Source organism: Pseudophryne corroboree, chromosome 3, assembly GCF_028390025.1.
Source record: "Pseudophryne corroboree isolate aPseCor3 chromosome 3, aPseCor3.hap2, whole genome shotgun sequence".
Classification (NCBI taxonomy): domain Eukaryota; kingdom Metazoa; phylum Chordata; class Amphibia; order Anura; family Myobatrachidae; genus Pseudophryne; species Pseudophryne corroboree.
Genome location: NC_086446.1, coordinates 568471363 through 568489881, shown reverse-complemented (window position 1 = coordinate 568489881; position 18519 = coordinate 568471363). Strand labels below are relative to the sequence as shown.

General features: G+C 42.7%; 1 protein-coding gene across 1 annotated transcript in view; it reads left to right on the top strand.

Moving 5' to 3' along the window:
- Nucleotides 1–18519, top strand: part of LOC135056328 (collagen alpha-1(XIII) chain-like) — a 220543-nt gene that overhangs the window by 88564 nt on the left and 113460 nt on the right. Inside the window, exons 17-18 of the mRNA XM_063961321.1 lie at nt 4179–4205; nt 13351–13395. Of these exons, the coding sequence (XP_063817391.1) occupies nt 4179–4205; nt 13351–13395 (72 nt within the window). The remainder of the gene's footprint in view (nt 1–4178; nt 4206–13350; nt 13396–18519) is intronic.

Sequence of the window (18519 nt, the reverse complement as noted above, 5' to 3'; positions counted from 1 at the left end):
GAGCTAAATTGGAGACTTTTGTCTCCTACCATGTCACTCTTCACAGGAGTAGGGATAAGGCATAAACCTACCTGAAGAAGAGGAAGACCAGAGTCTACGCAGTGGCACACTCCTCTTTCAGCAAAAACAACTCAAACAGAAAGAACTTACAAACTAAACACTTATAGGGCATACTTGCATACTGTACGGGAATGGACGATAGGCTCCAGAAAATGGGGTGGACCTCCCGACCCCCGGAAAAACAGGCAAGTCTCCCAATTTTCTAGGTTCCCCCTGCCCGGCCGCCCACTTAGTGAGTAAAGTGGATGGTCCAATCAGTCAATGACGCGATTCTCGTTGACTTACCACACCCCCTGCAGTACAATGCTGGTAATCTCGGCATTACAGAGTGGGTTGTGGGGCGTGGCTACAATGACGCGATAGCTGTAACCATGCCCTTGTTCTGCCTCCACCCCGCCCCCTCGATGCGTCATAACTCCGCCCCCCTGCTGAGCCGACCTGGCGACTCTCTCTCCCGGAGAGAGCAGCCAGGATGTCAGCAGCTATGTGATAGGGCCTTGCACCACGCATAGGGCTGGTACAAATCATGACTGATACGTAAACCAGTGAATGTATAGTAGCAGTGCGGCTGCATAGATGAGGCCAGCTCTGAATACAGGTCGAGATCTAAATTTATTTCCAAGCAGCCGCAGTAGCAGCAGAATTGTATAAGACTTTGAATCAGTACCTAAGTTATTAGAACCTAACACAGGCTTGAATTTACACAGAGGGGGTGATTCAGACCTGATCCCTGTGCTGCAAACTTTTGTTCAGATAGTCACTGCCTCGAGGGGGAGTGTAAATTCGCCATGCAAGTGTGTGATCACGTGTATGCTGAGCTGCAAATATCCACTTTGTGCAGTCTCTGCGCAGCCCAGGACTTACTCCTACAGTGCGATGAGAAGACGCTGATCAGTGCCAGAGCTGACGTCACACACCCTCCCTGAAAACGCTTGGACACGCCTGCGTTATTTCCAGACACTCCCAATAAATGCTCAATTACCACCCTACAAATGGCCTCCTCCTGTCAATCACCTTGCAAACGCCCGTGCGATCGGATTTTTCGCACCATCCCGTCTCTGACTGGTGATGCCCTTTGCTGTTGTCTGACGCGTGTGCGCATTGTGGTGCAAACGCATGCACAGTTAGTAGCTGATCGCCCACTGTGTGAAAACGCACAGCAGCGATCAGGTGGGAATCACCCCCAGAGTGCCTCATTTAAATGTCAGGCACAGTGCAAACTTAATTTTACACTGGTATGCCTAGATTTGCCCCAAAGCAAGAGGAAGGAGTATTTAAAAAGAAGAATCCAAGGAACAGCATTTTATGGAGCCTTGAAGATCCTTGCTGAGTTTGGAGTTGGTCCATAATTTTGCAGGGTAGTTTGTGATCAAGGCATACCTCCCAACTTTTGTCCGGGCTAGGGAGGGACATAATCGCGCGCTGAAGGTGCATGCCCGAAATTAGGGGCAGTGGCCTATCAGAAAGGGGTGTGGCCTCACGGCAAGTGCCACGATCGCAAGCCACGCCTCCGTTTATCGTCATTATGGGGGCATGAACAGCGCTCAGAGAGCTGCTGGTCATGCCCCTTGTCCCTCTCTGCCATGAATAGACACACGAGTGACGGGGGATCTCCCAACTGCCCCACACCCACCGCGGGACACTGCAATAGAACGTAAAAAATGGGACTGTCCCGCCAAAATCGGGACAGTTGAGAGGTATGATAAAGGTTTATTTAGTGCAGTGCTTAGAATGTTATAAAAGGGTGATGGGGACATATTGATAAGGTTGTTTCTGGCTTTGTGGACAGGTGGGTAGCTATTTTTACTGTGCACACCAATAGTATTTGCACATATTATTACTTGATGGAGATTGGGTCTCACTGTGTACCTAATGTGATGCCTTATGTACCTTTCCAATGTACATCAACACAGAGCATTTAATGGTACACCTTGAGAAATGTAAAAAAAATATCTTCAAAACACACAAAAGTTACAGATATCATAGAGGGTGTTCCAGTGTCCCATTGCTCCCATAATTAAGTCAAAAGTATTCCCCCCAAAATCCAGATTTTGCTGGCAAAGTCTCACTCTCTCTCTCTCTCTCTGCACATGTTACATCAGCCTCACCTGCAGTGCAACATGGTTTTGCTCAGTTGTTTGCTTTGCTTGGCGGTTCCTACCTTTTTCAGACTGGGGGGCTGCCCGGGCTGCAGCTCAGGTCAGCACAGACCTCATTTCCAGGGTCCATATTCATGTATTGCACATGCACAGAAAATCTAGTCATGCTCGGGGAAGAAATGAGGGGGGTACGTGGGAGGGAAAGCAGAAAATGCATGCACAGCTGCCTTATTAGGAAATAAAATGAATACACAGCAGATTATGCCATAGAATACTGCAAAGTGTGATTGCCCCCCTTCAATTGGGATCATGAGGCATACATGCGGTCACCCTGGCTGCCCCCTCCAGAAGGGTGCAGCCAGGACAGCAAAGTAGGGGCGTGGTGTGGCATGAGGTGGCGTAATGGGACGCACGGCATGGGATCATGGTGCCAAATCATCACATCATCAGGCCTCCACCGTTGCTGCACAATGCCAATATTGCCAGCATGGTGAGTCAGGGGATGGGGCCATTCAGCACGAATCGCATCATCGGACCCCAGCACCACCACCAGACTACGACAACTGCGGAGGGACTGTGGGTGGAGGGGCCACCTGATTGTGAGGATGCTACAGTATATGTGTGCTGCAGAAAAATGACACTGCCATCTTAGGGTGGGAAAACATGGTCATATGTGCCATTCTTATCATGGCATTCATGGAAATTCTGAAAAATGTTAAATTACTCTAATTTATGGGTTCCCTGGCTTATTACATTCTCACACAGCAATAATCAAATCATTGTGAAGTGTTGGTTCTGGCAATAATTTCCTGTTTGTAAGTTGGTCACTACATTCTGCTGTACTGGCCAACAACCTGTTGTTACAACAAAATATACTTCTGGATGACTGCATATGCTGTAACATTTACAAGTGCACTAAAAGGAACATTCTTGCAATTGGGTACACTGCCCTGTTTCTGCATAAAAATATGTTTATGTGCCAAAAATACAAGTGTAAATGAGGATATTATTGTATAGTCACATGGGAGTTTTTGGATAAGTAGATCAAAGAAACCTTACTACATTTTTCCCCTTTGAATAAAATCTACTTATTTAGTAGGAAATAACATATCTCATACATGCTTGCTGATATTTTATACAAGAAAATGAAGATTACACTGCTTTAAATATGTTTGAATAAGGGAACCGTAGTAATGAATGTCCATCTTTAAGTTTCCAAACGTAGGTTTTAAAAGTATCTCTGGCACTGACCCAACACATTGCTGGCACGACACACACCTGCATTCTTACACGCATGTTGTGCTTTCGCTGTTTGTATACTAAGCCCTCATTCCAAGCATTGTTAAAGTACAGCGAGCTGCATGCCACTGAGCGCTTTGTTCTATGTAAAGCCCTACATTTTGCATGATAAACTATACACTGGGATTCTCAGGTTCTGGAACTATATTGCATTTTAGAAATGTATTGCTCATAGGGCCTAATTCATGTTTGTTTGCACTTACCTACGCAGCTGCAAATTTTTAGGCTACGGAATTGCTAATCTTTGCAAGTGAAGCTGCCTCCTAGAAGACGCCCACCGGAACTATAGCAAACTCATTCGCAACCGCGTACACATACGCTGACAATACGCAACAATAATGAAGAACATCGACTGCTAGAGTAGCCCTACGGCAGTAGCGATGCAGGCGTGCAAGATCACAGCTGATGGCATATACACACACCTTGAAAACGGCCATGACTCCTGTGTTTTTGCTGCCACAACCCATTACCTCCCCCAAACAGTCCCTTCCTATCAATTACTCTGCGATAAAAGTCTCAGTACGAGTGCAATTACAGCGGCACCTTTGCGCATGCACAGTGTGATCGCAACACATGCGCAGTCTGACGATAATTTGCTCCGTTGCATGAACATTGGATCTGGGTACAAACATGAATAAGGCCCATAGTGTAGAACTTGTCCTTCATCTCTGCTGCTCTTTGTTATGTTTTTTCTTTCTTCTCTTCTCTGATATAACATAGGGTGACCAGGGAGAGCTAGGACTGAAGGTACGTTTCTAAATGATGTTTCTTCTCTTTTTTGGCTGGTTTAAGAGTAAAACAGACCAACAAAAAATAACTACAAAATAGTTATGTCTTTAGCACATATGGATACACTTTTGAATTATCTAAATATAGAGTGTGACTGCCTCTTATATATTTTCTGGTATATGAGTACAAATATTTATATAGCGCACACAGGGGGTAATTCAGACCTGATCGCTAACTTTGCTGTCCTGCGTTCAGATAGTGCCCGTGCAAGTGTGTGACCCAAGGGCGTAGCTACCATAGGTGTCAGGCAGTGCAGCTGCTATGGGGCCCAGAGCGGAGAGGGGCCCACCTTCCCTATCAAAGTTACATGTGTTATATACATTTTTCACCATTGGGTGGTACGTAGGGGTCCTTTCAAACTTTTTCCTTGGGGGCTGCAATATATCTAGGTATGCCCCTGGACCCGCTCATTGTAGTGTGGTATAAAATTAACTGGAGGACATTTTTATGTTATGTAACATGAACCAGGACACTGTAATGAGGCACAATATGAACGGGGAGCACAATATATCATAATGTGAATTGGGGGTACTTTGCGGCATAATGTGTACTGGCAGCTCCGAAATGTGACATAAACTGTACTTAAGCACTACTGCGATTCATAAAAGAAACTAGGGCACTACTATGGGGCATAACATTAAATGAGGTTCTACTATGGTTCAGAAAATTAACTAGGGCACTATTATAGGGCAGAAAATTAACAACTGCTGCAGAGAAGTGTCTGTCTAGAAGCATTGGGACGGGGGCCCCTTCAAAATGTTGCAATGGGGCCCACATAGTTATGGCTATGCCCCTGGTGTGACCCCATGTAAATGACAAGCTGCAAAAATCCAGCCCAGGACTTACTCCTACAATGCGATCAGAAGAGGCCAATCGGGGCCGAAGCTGATGTCAGACACCCTCCCTGAAAATGCTTGGGTACGTTTTTCCTGACATTCCCAGTAAATGCACAGCAGCGATCAAGTCTGAACCACACGCCATATATTCTGCAGCGCTTTCTAGAAACTATTTGGCCATTCACATCAGTCCCTGCCCCAATGGAGCTTGCAATCTATATTCCCTACCACATGTACACACATATACACTAGGGTTATTTATTTTTATTAGCATCCAATAATAATGCAGGATGCCGACTGATCTCTGAGGTTTTTTTAAAGCGGTAATTTACAAGGCAAAACCATGCCTTGTAAATGACTGTCACTTTAAAAAAAGACTGAGATAGTCCGGCATCCCTCAACTCCGGCCAACTCGGACCCTATTACATATGCAACGCTGTGTTTTATTTTTAGCTTTTTGTTAGATATCAACACTACGTTAGACTGAGTATTACATATGTGGGGGTGTGCACTACAGTTTTTGGGGGCGCAATTAATAAAACTAAAGTGAAAAGTAAGAAATCTATTATACCTTAATGCTTCAGAGTTGAGTTTTATTTTTATTCTTCAAAATTAAACACCATGTTATTTCTAGTCATGGAGAAATAAGTAGAGAGAAATGCAGCATCATCATTTATACATCAAGACTAGAGACTGCTAAATGTGGAATTTCATCGGGAAGGATTTATCCAAATGCTATTGGATAAAGATAACAATAGGAGATGTTACGAAAACTCTCATCTAGTCAGTTTGCATTGACAACATCCAATGCCAGGTCTGCAGTTAATACACCGCTACTTTGTAACACAATCAACCTGACATACAAGACACAATTCTTCTCTGTGGCCTCAAACCAAAGTAACTTGAAATTGACAAGTTATTACATTTCACTTCGCTAGCTAAAACTCATAAATTGAAGGAAAAAACAAAGTGTCAACCAGCCAGATTACATAACAGAATGGCAATTAGATGCTTGTTGCCACGTGATATATTAAATTATAAAGGCTTGTTTCCACACAGTGTATTAAATAACACTAAGGCCCAGATTTATCTAGCCTTAGAGAGTGATAAATAGCACGGTGATAAATTACCAGCCAATCAGCTCCTAACTGCCATGTTACAGGCTGTGTTTGAAAAATGACAATTAGGATCTGATTGGTTGGAACCTTTTCACTGTGCAATGTATCACTCTCCAAGGCTTGATAAATCCGGGCCATAATCTATTTGTTGACTGATCATATGCTTGTGAGTAACAATGGCAGGAAGCTTGAATGTGTTAGACACAGTACAGTATGTTTTTCACATAGTTCAGAACACATATTGGGGGTAATTCCAAGTTGATCGCAGCAGGAATTTTGTTAGCAGTTGGGCAAAACCATGTGCACTGCAGGGGAGGCAGATATAACATGTGCAGAAAGAGTTAGATTTGGGAGGGTTATTTTGTTTCTGTGCAGGGTAAATACTGGCTGCTTTATTTTTACACTGCAAATTAGATTTCAGATTGAACACACCACACCCAAATCTAACTCTCTCTGCACATGTTATATCTGCCTCCCCTGCAGTGCACATGGTTTTGCCCAACTGCTAACAAAATTCCTGCTGCGATCAACTTGGAATTACCCCCATTGTCACGTACAAATGTTTAGAATACATAGATAATAAACAACAATTAAAGCCTTTTTAATGTTCCTTACAATTGCTGAGGAAGAACTAGATATGGTACAAATATAGACTGAATTGAAAATAATATGAGACTTGGGGACCACTAGGTACAAATAGGTGAAGGTGAAGCCTGCTGACACTGATGCTTATATACCATATTGTCTGCTCTCATATACAATCACCATGGAGATTGTGGCCTATGGTCAACATATTGTGGTATTTATGTGTGAATATCCTGAGCATATTCATACAGAGATTAATGACCTCAATGCTAAAACCATTTATTGTATGCCTCTCTTGTGGGCAATCCATGTAAAACTCACCAGGGTGGGACATAACTTACATGGGGCAAATAGTTCATAAAATAGGGGTAACCAGATCCTTAGGGCAGTGGTTCCCAAACTTTTTGGAATCACGATGCCCTAGACTAGAGTATTAGAATTTTTTTCACAGCACCCCTAGGGCAATAATTTCTTAATGACAAATACTGGAAAGAAAAATTAATATAAGTAAATTGTACTTATAGTTCATCCTTAGGTTCAACTGTGTGGCAAGGGACAAGATGTCCACATATTTTATTGACTAATTTGAATATTACATAAAGTAATTTGAATTGGTCCTGCACCACCAACCCAGGGCACACCTGTGTGTCAAGTGTCTCGAGGCACACAGTTTGAGAACCACTGCATTAGAGAAAAAGTGTGCAGAATTCAAACAAGTGGACAACGCAGGGATGAAGGGAGAAGTTTCTTTATAATTCACTATGGGCATCTAATAATAGATTTAGTCCCCTCCATTCTTTTTGCTGTTTTGTGGGTAAATCTGTTTAGTTGTAGTATTCAAGGTTTTTTTTCCCCCTGTATGTACTAATTACTTTGTAAGGTCAGCAGGATGATTCAGTAAATGTCAGGAAAAGTAGATCTATTGGTGTCCCTTACTAGACCTTGGTACATTTTTATTTAATTACAACTACAGTGGCGTGAATAATGATTTTGTACCGTTCTGGGGGCAGCACTTTAAAATTCTCAGTTCATTCTGTTACTTCAAAAGGAAATTGCTTATTGCAATGGGAAATATTAGGGACAAACTGTTCCATACAACACAAAACAAAATGACACTCCACACAAGAAATGATGAACAACAAACCAAAGGTACTTAAGATCATACTTCAGGCCATGCGTCTTTCTATGTTGTCAGACGACATGTTTTGATGACTTATTACAGAGGAAATGTCAGTGGGATTTATGGAATGTTACAAAATGTTATGATCATAAATCTAGTACACAGATTGTCACACTGTGAGACATGGTTACGTTCAGCAGATGGCAGTGTTACAGTGCTATGTTTTATGTGTATTGGGTGATATTTATATCTAGAAGGTGTTTTGCATATGCACATATTTAGGACATTCACCCAGAATAAATATCAGCATTTACAGTATTTGCAATAAATAAAACCATGTAAAGCTGACCACTCATGCATTGTGTTGTTATTTCAGTGGACAGTTCAGGTACACACAGGGCAGTAGAGAGCCTGGCTGGGGCCAGGTACTTTTCAGGGGGCGTGGCCTATTCACAGGAGGTGTGGCCATACACCCTTAGAAAAAAAATAGTACTTTAAGCACCTCTATAGCCACACAGCTGGACTGTGGAGAAGAGCTGCAGCTGCTGCTGCCAGGTAAGGGAGTGGGACCTGGGCTCCCACAAGGCTCCCATTGGGCCCCTCTATCAGACCTGGGCCCAGGTAATTAGTACCCTTCCCCTCCCCACTCTCGGGGCCACTGGGTACACATCATTTATTTCATCAGAGTGAATTTAATCTGATTTTGAACAATATATATATATATATATATATATAAACAGTCAAAGAAAAAATGGCGTCACTCCAGGTCTTGAGGTGGTAAAAATCTTCAATTAGTGTAGTTTAGAAAACGTGATGTTTTCTAAACTACACTAATTGAAGATTTCTACCACCTCAAGACCTGGAGTGACGCCATTTTTTTCTTTGACTGTTTACACATACTGCTGTGGAGGGCACCCAGGCATTTAGCCATACTAGGACCAGGAGTGCTGGGCACTATTTCTGCTATATATATATATATATATATATATATATATGTACATATATATATGTATATATATATATATATATATATATACAGCATATATTTCACACAAGCTATTTGTGCTTGTCTGGTACAGAGCCTATGAACATAATTCCTGTTCATGTTACATCATTCATGTTCATTACCTTCTTATTGCCCCTGGCAGCCACTCGGCATCTGCACTGTGGTGGTCATTCCGAGTTGTTCACTCGCTAGCGGTTTTTAGCAGTCATGCAAACGCTAAGCCGCCGCCCTCTGGGAGTATATTTTAGCTTAGCAGAAGTGCGAACGAAAGGATCGCAGAGCGGCTACAAAATTATTTTGTGCATTTTCAGAGTAGCTTCAGACATACTCAGCGCTTGCGATCACTTCAGACTGTTCAGTTCCTGTTTTGATGTCACGAACACGCCCTGCGTTCACCCAGCCACACCTGCATTTTTCCTGGCACGCCAGCGTTTTTTCGAACACTCCCTGAAAACGGTCAGTTGACACCCAGAAACGGCCTCTTCCTGTCAATCACTCTGCGGCCAGCAGTGCGACTGAAAAGCTTCGCTAGACCTTGTGTGAAACTACATCGTTCGTTGTAATAGTACAACGCGCATGCGCATTGCGACGCATGCGCAGAAGTGCCTTTTTTTGCCTGAGCACTGCGTAGCGAATGAAAGCAGCTAGCGATCAACTCGTAATGACCCCCAAAGTCAATTACCTGGTAATATTGTTTGAGCTGCTACAATGTTGAATTTCGGTGCAGTCCATATTATTAAGCTTACCAATTGGGATAATGTTGTCAATGGGCCTAATTCAGACATGATCATAGCAGGAAATGTGTTAGCAGATGGGCAAAACCATGTGCACTGCAGGTGTGGCAGATGTAACATGTGCAGAGAGAGTTAGATTTGGGTGGGTTATCTTATTTCTGTGCAGGGTAAATACTGGCTGCTTTATTTTTACACTGCAATTTAGATTTCAGTTTGAACACTCCACACCCAAATCTAACTCTCTCTGCACATGTTATATCTGCTCCCCCCCCCCCCCTCCCGCAGTGCACGTGGTTTTGCAAATCATCAAACAAATTTCCTGCTACGATCATGTCTGAATTAGACCCAATGTTAAGGGGCCAAATTAAGAAGAATATAATGCACGTTCAGTGCAAGAGTGATCATAGCAGCTGCCTCTATAGGAATGGTGATATGCGGCTATTAGGCTCTGAAGAACTTGTCTCCGTTAGTTACAGTAGCTGGCGTTGGCCCACTTTCCCCTATGGTGAAAGCCCGGCTGGAGCGGCATCGCTCTGTTCATCTCTTTCATCAAAATGTACAGATCTGGTATGCCCAGCCAAGTCCGAGCATAGCGGTATAGTGATAACTGAAGCCATTATTATACATATTTTTACTTCAACGAGACAGCATCTTTTTGATGATCCTGTGAGCCAAACTCCTCTCCTTAGTGGTCCCAGAATCAACATGCTTCTGGATCGTCGACTTCCTGACAGCAAGGAAACAGGTGGTGAAAGCAAGGTCATTCACATCTAGTGGGCACACGATCAGCAAGGGGGCCCCTCAAGGATGTGTCCTATCCCTTCCCCCCCCCCCCTGCTCTTCTCTCCGTATACCAATGACTGCACCTCGGCCAAGCAATCAGTAAAAGTTATAAAATTTGCAGACGACACCACCGTCATCGGATTAATCAAGGACGAAGACAAATCTGCATACAGACACGAAAGTGGAATGACTAACACTGCGTTGCATCAGGAACAACCTTGACCTAAATTCCCTCAAAACAAACAGTTGAGATGGTGGTGGACTTCAGAAGGAAACCCAATGCCATGCAACCACTCGTAATAGCCGACAGCGTGGTTTCGTGGGTCGACTCCTTCAAATTCCTAGTGTCAAAAATTTCCCGAGACCTCAAATGAGGACCCAACATAAGCACTGTTGTAAAGAAGGCCCAGCAGCGGATGTTCTTTATGAGGCAACTGAGGAAATTCAACATCCTGCAGAAGCTGCTGCTCATCTTCTACACAGCGATCGCAGAATCGGTCCTATATTCCTCGATCACAGTCTGTTATGGAGCTGCCAATGAGAGTGACAGACGGAGGCTGCAAAGGGTGGTGAGGACAGCTGAAAAGATTGTTGGGGCTGACCTCTCTCCCGTTCAGGAATTATACCAGTCAAGGGTCAGGAAGTGAGCGGAGAAAATCGTGGCAGATATGCAGCACCCAGGTCACAAACTGAACCACTTCCATCAGGCAGACGCTAAAGGTCCATTCCCACGAAGTTGACCAGATCAATTAAAAGCTTCTTCCCACTAGCTTTCCACAAGCTGAACAATATATAAAAAGTCTAACATGTCTAATATATCGTACAGTTGCAACTTGCAATGTGCAGTATGAACTCATACGTGTAATGTTTGTACTGTATGCTACGTTTTCCCCCCTTCTTATGCTATGTATTCCCCCTCCATGTTGCTGCTTGGTGATGCATTGTACCGCAAATAATTCCTAGTGTACAAGAGTACACCTGGCCAATAAAGCTGATTCTGATTCTTATCTTTTTGAATACAATGTCACAATGGGGGGCTTTTGGTGAATCACCCAAAGCGTTATCGCTTATCAGCACTAATAGGAGTAATGTGATGATCTTGTATAAGAAATAGCGTACATTTATAAATAAGTCTTTTTTGTCTTATGACTGCACTTACAAACTGCGGTCATGCCCTGCACTTTTTTGGTGCACTTTTCTGGTGCAGGTCCCACTCCCTTTCTGTCTCAGTAGTCTTATATTTAGGATTTAAGTCCGTGGTTTGGATGTCTTTATATTGGTTATAAAAGTAAATGGGAGGTCACAGCAGCTCTACTTAGATTTCCTATCCTTATCTTAGTGATTTGTGTAATATATATGTAGTTTGTGGTGTTTACTATACTACAGAGAAACAATTACATTATTTAAGCCTATTGTTTATTTACATGAAAACAATTTCAAGTTTGTCTTTAAAACTAGCTATTAGCCAAAGTTATGGACTCTCTTTGTATTTGTATACGATTGATGTCCCTGACTAATTAATCAGGGATGAAATTGAAATAGCATGAGTCATTTAATGTTAAACAGAAAACTCCTTATGATGTCTACTGCATGACAGATGAAGGCTTTTTAAAATCAGGTTTATTGCCAACTAATTCTGGACATCCCATTGATGCATGATTAGAGGCAAGTTTCTCTTTTTGGATTTAAAAACTAAGAAGGATAACACAAATGCAGTAATAACATGCTCAGAGTTGCTCGATCTGATTGGTTAAGATTGTTATCTTATACTACCCTCTGGTGGAAACTTGTTGTACTACACTAAACTAGTTTGATCATTAAATCAGACTTTGTTCAACCGTCTAACAAAGTTAATGTATTATAGTCAGAACTGTGGGTTCCCAAATAGCAGATATTGTATGGGCCCTTACGTAATAGTAATCAGAGATATCTTATGCGTTTTTGGCATCCGGTTACATCCACTACAGTTATATTCAAAATTTGCTCTCTTTACGTATGCTCTACAATCTTGCAGATATGGTATACCTTCAGACAAATCACAAAACAGAGAAATATTGACTTGTCAATCTACATTGTTCATGATAGTGTCACTTTAATAAATACCATTTACTGTGCACCATTCAGTTTCTACAAACATCACTGCAGGAAGTAGTCACCGGCAGCAATACATAGGCATCCTGTTATAGCATAAATCAAAGTGGCCAAAACAAATTGACATAGCCAGAAGTAAGCTAGTGAACCAGTGTGCAGTTTAATAAAAAGGAGTTGCTGGCTAAAATAAATCCTAGCAATTATAAATAAACAGAATCATATTGTGAAAATTGTACTTAAAATAGTAAGTCGTATAACGTCCTATTTCCCAGCCATATATTTCTAATAATATTAAATATTAATAAGGAAGTGTTTGTATTAGATTAAGAGGCATGAAGACTTTTGGACATTTTCTCTTGTTGGGTGCATTCCCCAGATCATTTCTAGAGAGTAACCCGCTCTACATAAATCCCTGACTTGCCCTTGGAATGATCTGCCTAATACTGCTACCTCATTAGGCTCTATACTCTACAGTAGCATATCTCCCAACATGACCATCTCCAGGACGGACAGAATGCGCTATTCCTGGACTTCCCTCTTAGTTTATGATTACTATCACCTATGGCAAAACACCTTTCCTATCCAATAACTAGTTCAGTACAGGTGATGGCAATCATAAATTAAGAGGGAAGTACAGGAACAGAGCACCTTGTCCCGCTTGGAGAGGGTCATGTTGGGCGGTATGTAGTAGTTTCTTTTATTCTATTAGAATTTAGATTTCAGTGCTATATCTTCATTTAACCCACTCTTTGCCCAATACATTTAATAACGATTAAACTAAGTCACCTGCATAGACTTATTCTATCCCCTTTCCTTTCTCTCCACCTTAGGGGGAAAGAGGCATGCCAGGGATGCCGGGGAAACATGGAGCTAAGGTATCTTTTTAAAAAGAATTGATTGTAGCTTTAACCCTAGAATCCCCAGTCACCTCTCAGCTGACATTGTGCTGTGTCTTTGCTTCTCATCTTCCCAGTTATCCACTTGACTCACACCTCCCACTTTTGTCTACTGGTCCTCAGACACCATCACTAGTTATACCAGTGATTCCCAAATGCAGTCCTCAAGTCACCCTAGCAGTCCAGCTTTTAAGATTAACCATGCTTGGGCACAGGTAATTTAATCAGTACCTCATCAGTTTGATTTAACCATCTGTGCTGAATTATGGCTATCCTTAAAACCTGGACTGTTATGGTGCCTTGAGGACTGATTTTTGGAACCACTGAGTTATACTATTCATACCACTGCCCACTCCCTGTGTGGTTCTGTAACCCTAATTCTCATCTTGTGTCCTCTTTTTCCTTAGCTTCCCCCCTGATTTCTGTTTCTGAAAGTTGAGAGGTATGACCCAAACATTCCTTTAACTTTACCTTCCTTCATTAATCCTATATCACTTCTACCTCTATCACTGGCCTTTGTCAACCATTCAACACCTAATCATTCCCAGTAACTGCCCCAGACCTGTAACCTAAAAAGCACATTCCGATGTTGACTTGAGAATATGATGTTACTTGTTTGTTTCTTCAACATTTTATGCAAATTAAGTTGTTTTGATTTTCAATTGGGAAAGAATCACAAACTTGTCATGTCTGTTCTGATAGCTGGAGCTGACTATGAGCTGGTAAAGAGCAGAACAAGTCAGTTGTTGAACTTGTAAAACAATCTTTCTTATTTGCTGTAACAGGATTTGTTGTAGCAGGTCTGCCTGAGATTGGGGACACTGAGAACTTTGCAACATTTTCTATATCTTATCCAGGAGGTTTTAATTCATTAGTTTTCCTATTTAAATGTATGCAATGAAAATATGTGTATTCACATAGGTGTTTCTATAATGGATGCAGTGTGTGCAGTGCACATGGGCCCCTAGGGGGGCTCACCCTCACACCTTGCACCCATTTTAATCATTAACCTCTGCAGAATCCCACATCAGCGCTGCTACTGCAGCAGAAATCACTCAGAAAGTGGTGTGGTGGCCATTTTCCCACTGATTTGCGCATGCGAAGTACAGATTTGTATCCGGGAACATGGCAGGTGCCATGATTTCGGAGACCTATGCATACGCACTAGAGATTAGTCTCTGGGAACACTGCGCATGTGCAGAGTCTACAGCACCACAGAGAGGAGGGGGGCTTACACAGAGTCTGCACATGGGCCGCCTCCTCTCTTAAAACTCCCCAGTGCAGGGGCGGCTCGAGAGGAGGGGCTGTAGGTCAGTTCAAATTTTTAAATAGGGGAGCCAACTGCCATGTCATACTGACTCACTAGCAGTTGGTGTGGCTCCCCTATTTGAATTTTGAACTGAGCTGCTGCCCAACCTCTAGAGCCGCACCCCTGCCCCTGTGTATGCATTAGTAGCAACTAACTCACATTTTATTTAGCTATATAAATGGAATTAAAAAGGAAAACTAATTAAAAGTGGACTAATTGGGGAGGGGTCACCAAAATGGCTTGTCCCTGCTGAGTATCAAGAAACCTGTGGCTGTGAAACTTTGAAACAGCCCTTGAATTTTACATACAGATGGAGATAATGTAATTTTGTTACCGTTACAAAACAGTGCTTGACTATAACAAGATATATGTTAAATAAAGCTGTCAGCTTCCATATGTAAGCATGTATTAATCAGGTTAGAATGTGTTTCTCATTTTCTCTGGGAGGGTTATCTGAGAACAGCTGTAGCCTAGATTAAGGTCAACTGCTTCTGTTGGAAATGAGAGAAATGTGCATCTCTTGAATGACTGCATGCAGGATTTCAGTTGTCATACCATATCAGAGCATCTTTACCGATTGATTACAATTTCTGAAGGCTGCAAGTACACTTCAGAAGTTTGTGCCAATCAAATCCGACATTATTCACGCACTTGGATACATCTCCAATGCATCCCAATCAGTCCCAATAGTAATGAATCACAATTCTTTTTTTAAGCACACAGATCCGGATTGTCAGATGATTGAATCATTCTGTAGTTTATTAAAATATGGTAGTATTTTACTATGATAGCAGGCCCATTGGGAATTTGAAGCAGTGTCGGAATTACTACATTTTATGGATAGAAAAATAGATAACTTGCATTTACAAACATATTTATCATTTCGACATAAACACCAACACAGCGGTATAATACCTGAGATGCATTCCATGTGATAAGTTTAAATACACTCCACGTAAAGTAACATTTGTTAACTGATAATGCATATATGCATACGCATATATTTATATCTCATGTGGTATTAAATGGAGCATTTGTATGTGGTTACAGTGGTGGTAACTGTAAACTCTACCGTGGTGTCACATAGGCACTGTCTGCATGCAATGTATATCTTACACAAGACCCAGCATTTCTCCTCTCTATACATTTATAGAGCAGGATGTGTAACTGTTTGTATTCCTGTAACACTACAATGGATAATAGTTGCCGATTTCAGGACAGAAGGGGAACGGGGCAGGCACATGTTGCATCATAAAGTGTGGGGGTTGAGCTATGTAAATGCTGCTGCACGGGGGTGTGGTGGCCATGATCACTTCATCATAGCCACGTCCCCTGCTCTATAACGCCAAGATTAATGGTGTTATATGGCAGGGGGTGTGGATACAATGACTCAATTCAGCGAGAGTCTTGCCTATTCCTCCGGGGGGGCTCCTGGCCATTCCAGGAGAGTAGGCAAGTATGTAATGGATTGTTTTATGAATGCTACAGGCATTGTTTCTAAATCAGAAACACCTTATACTGCTTGCAACATATATACTAATGAGAGGATGAATGCTGAATTCCTGGAGCGGTCAGGGGTGCAGAGAGGGGGGTACTATTTAACTAGGCGGGGCCTCTTAGAGGGATTCGGTATGGGCCTGGGCCAGTTGCTGAAGGGGACACTTTGCACCACGTACAAGTGCTGCATATAGTATTTTCCAGTTTGTTTTCCAGTGGAGCAGTGGCTACACTTCCCATATTTGGCCACTTCCCATTCAATACCCAGATCCCTGGGTGCGGTTATATACAGCATAATTTTTTCATGGCTTTTCTATGTTTTGCAAGGGATGTGTTTGGCATCCCGGCAGTCGGGATGCGTTCAGCATACCTTCAGTTTGGATGCCAGCGGTAATATGACCAATGCTGGAATTACGACACCACTTAGTAGACCGGCGCGGGAACACCGACAGCTGACATCCTGAAGGTAAGTTTCAGTTTAGGAACTTGGGGGGGGGAAGGGGGTTTGGTTAGGCACTAGGGGAGGGTTAAAATGCTTACCCTATCTGATGTCGGGATCCAACATAACCTATTCCTTTAGGTACAAAATGCTCTGTTCCTGGACTTCCTTGACAGTGGCATTTGCAGAGGTGGGGCTGTAGGGCATTTCAAAATTCAAATAGGGGAACCACACCAGCTGCCAGTGAGTCCAGGATGTTTGTCAGTGTATGGGGTGGCAGTTGGTGTGGCTTCAATATTTGAATTTTGGGCTGTGCTACAGCCCACCTCTGCAAATGTCACTGGCAAGGAAGTCCAGCAACAGAGCATTTTGTACCCAATGGAATGGGTCATATTGGAGGGTATTTGCTATAATCAAGCCAATACAATTAGTAAGGGACCTGAAGAAGACATCACACCCAATTTGACGGGGCCGATTACTAACACTGGGTCAGAAGAAATCTCCAGGCTACTAGTGAACAGAGATCTTTACCAGATGGGTGAATGATCATCAGTGGCCCTAGGGCCGCAGTCACCCCGTTCCGCCACTTGTGCTTGTGCACAGCAGTACTGGAATGGGTGTGCAATTTAATTGTGGTCGGCCTGGGGATGGGGAAGACAAGACAAATTTTGGATTACCGTAATTATACTTATCACCTTGTGGGTTGTCTTTGCTGGAGCTGCAATTACACCACCCACATACTGTAAAACTTAAACCTATGGCTAGTTGTGTGCCACCACTCTAAATAGCAACTAGATGGCTACCAAGAAATATAGGACCTTAACTATTGCTTAACCTATTGTAACAACAAATACAATGACAACATGTTATGGTGTAATGTTATATAACGCCAGCTCTTCTGGCCTGCAAATCACAGCAGTTTCAAACAATCCAAAGAACATGCAGTAAATATGACACGTGTAAGACACAATACAGACAAAACATGTGTTTAGTCCTGACACTTTTTACTTCCTAACCACCTATGTCATCTGATGTTCCCTCCTCAAAGATCTAATATCTTTTGAGGAGGGAACATACGTCTAACATACCACTCCTGTTAGTCACAGAGTGGGAGCTGAGTAACCCCCCCCCCCCCCCCAGCACTTCAGTTGTCCATTTTCCTGGTATGGTAGCTGGCAAACCAGTTTACTCCGCAAGGAAACTTTATATTGTCAACGTCACTGTACACGCTTTCTCTTAATGACTTTGCTTTAAAACAAAATCTGGGGGTTTCGAATGTAATATTTATTTAAGAATTGGCTCTTGCTTTGGGGCCTAATGCCCTCAGCCTCAGGCCTAGTGCCATTTCCGTGGTGCCTTAAGTAAGTTTGGCCTAATGCTCTGGGCCTCGAGCCAACCTATATGGTGTCTTTAACCTTCCTAGGATGTTTGGGTCTTTTTTGACCCATATCAAATTACACGTTAGGTGTATGCTCCATTGCAACACCCTAGGAAGGGTAAATGATCTGGGCCTAATGGCCAACCACAACCCTGGTGGTCTAGGGAGATTAATTTGGGCCTAGAGCCAAACCAGAACCATGGTGATGTAGAAGGAACTGTGACAGGCAGGTCCCTATTTTTGCCCTACCTGTTCTGTTGGCTTCAGCTGGACTTTCTCACATCTCTGATGGAATGCTATCCTCCACACTCTCAGTGCTTCAATGCTCTTCAGCCCCAAGCTTCACCGGGTCTGTGGCTGCCCATTTTTATGATGGCCATTGCATTCCCAGGACTTCTGGTGTCTTCATCCACATCCGCCACTCTGTCTTCCTCATGGAGTCTTTCTCTGCTCTATCTTTTTCACAGGAGTCTTCTGCCT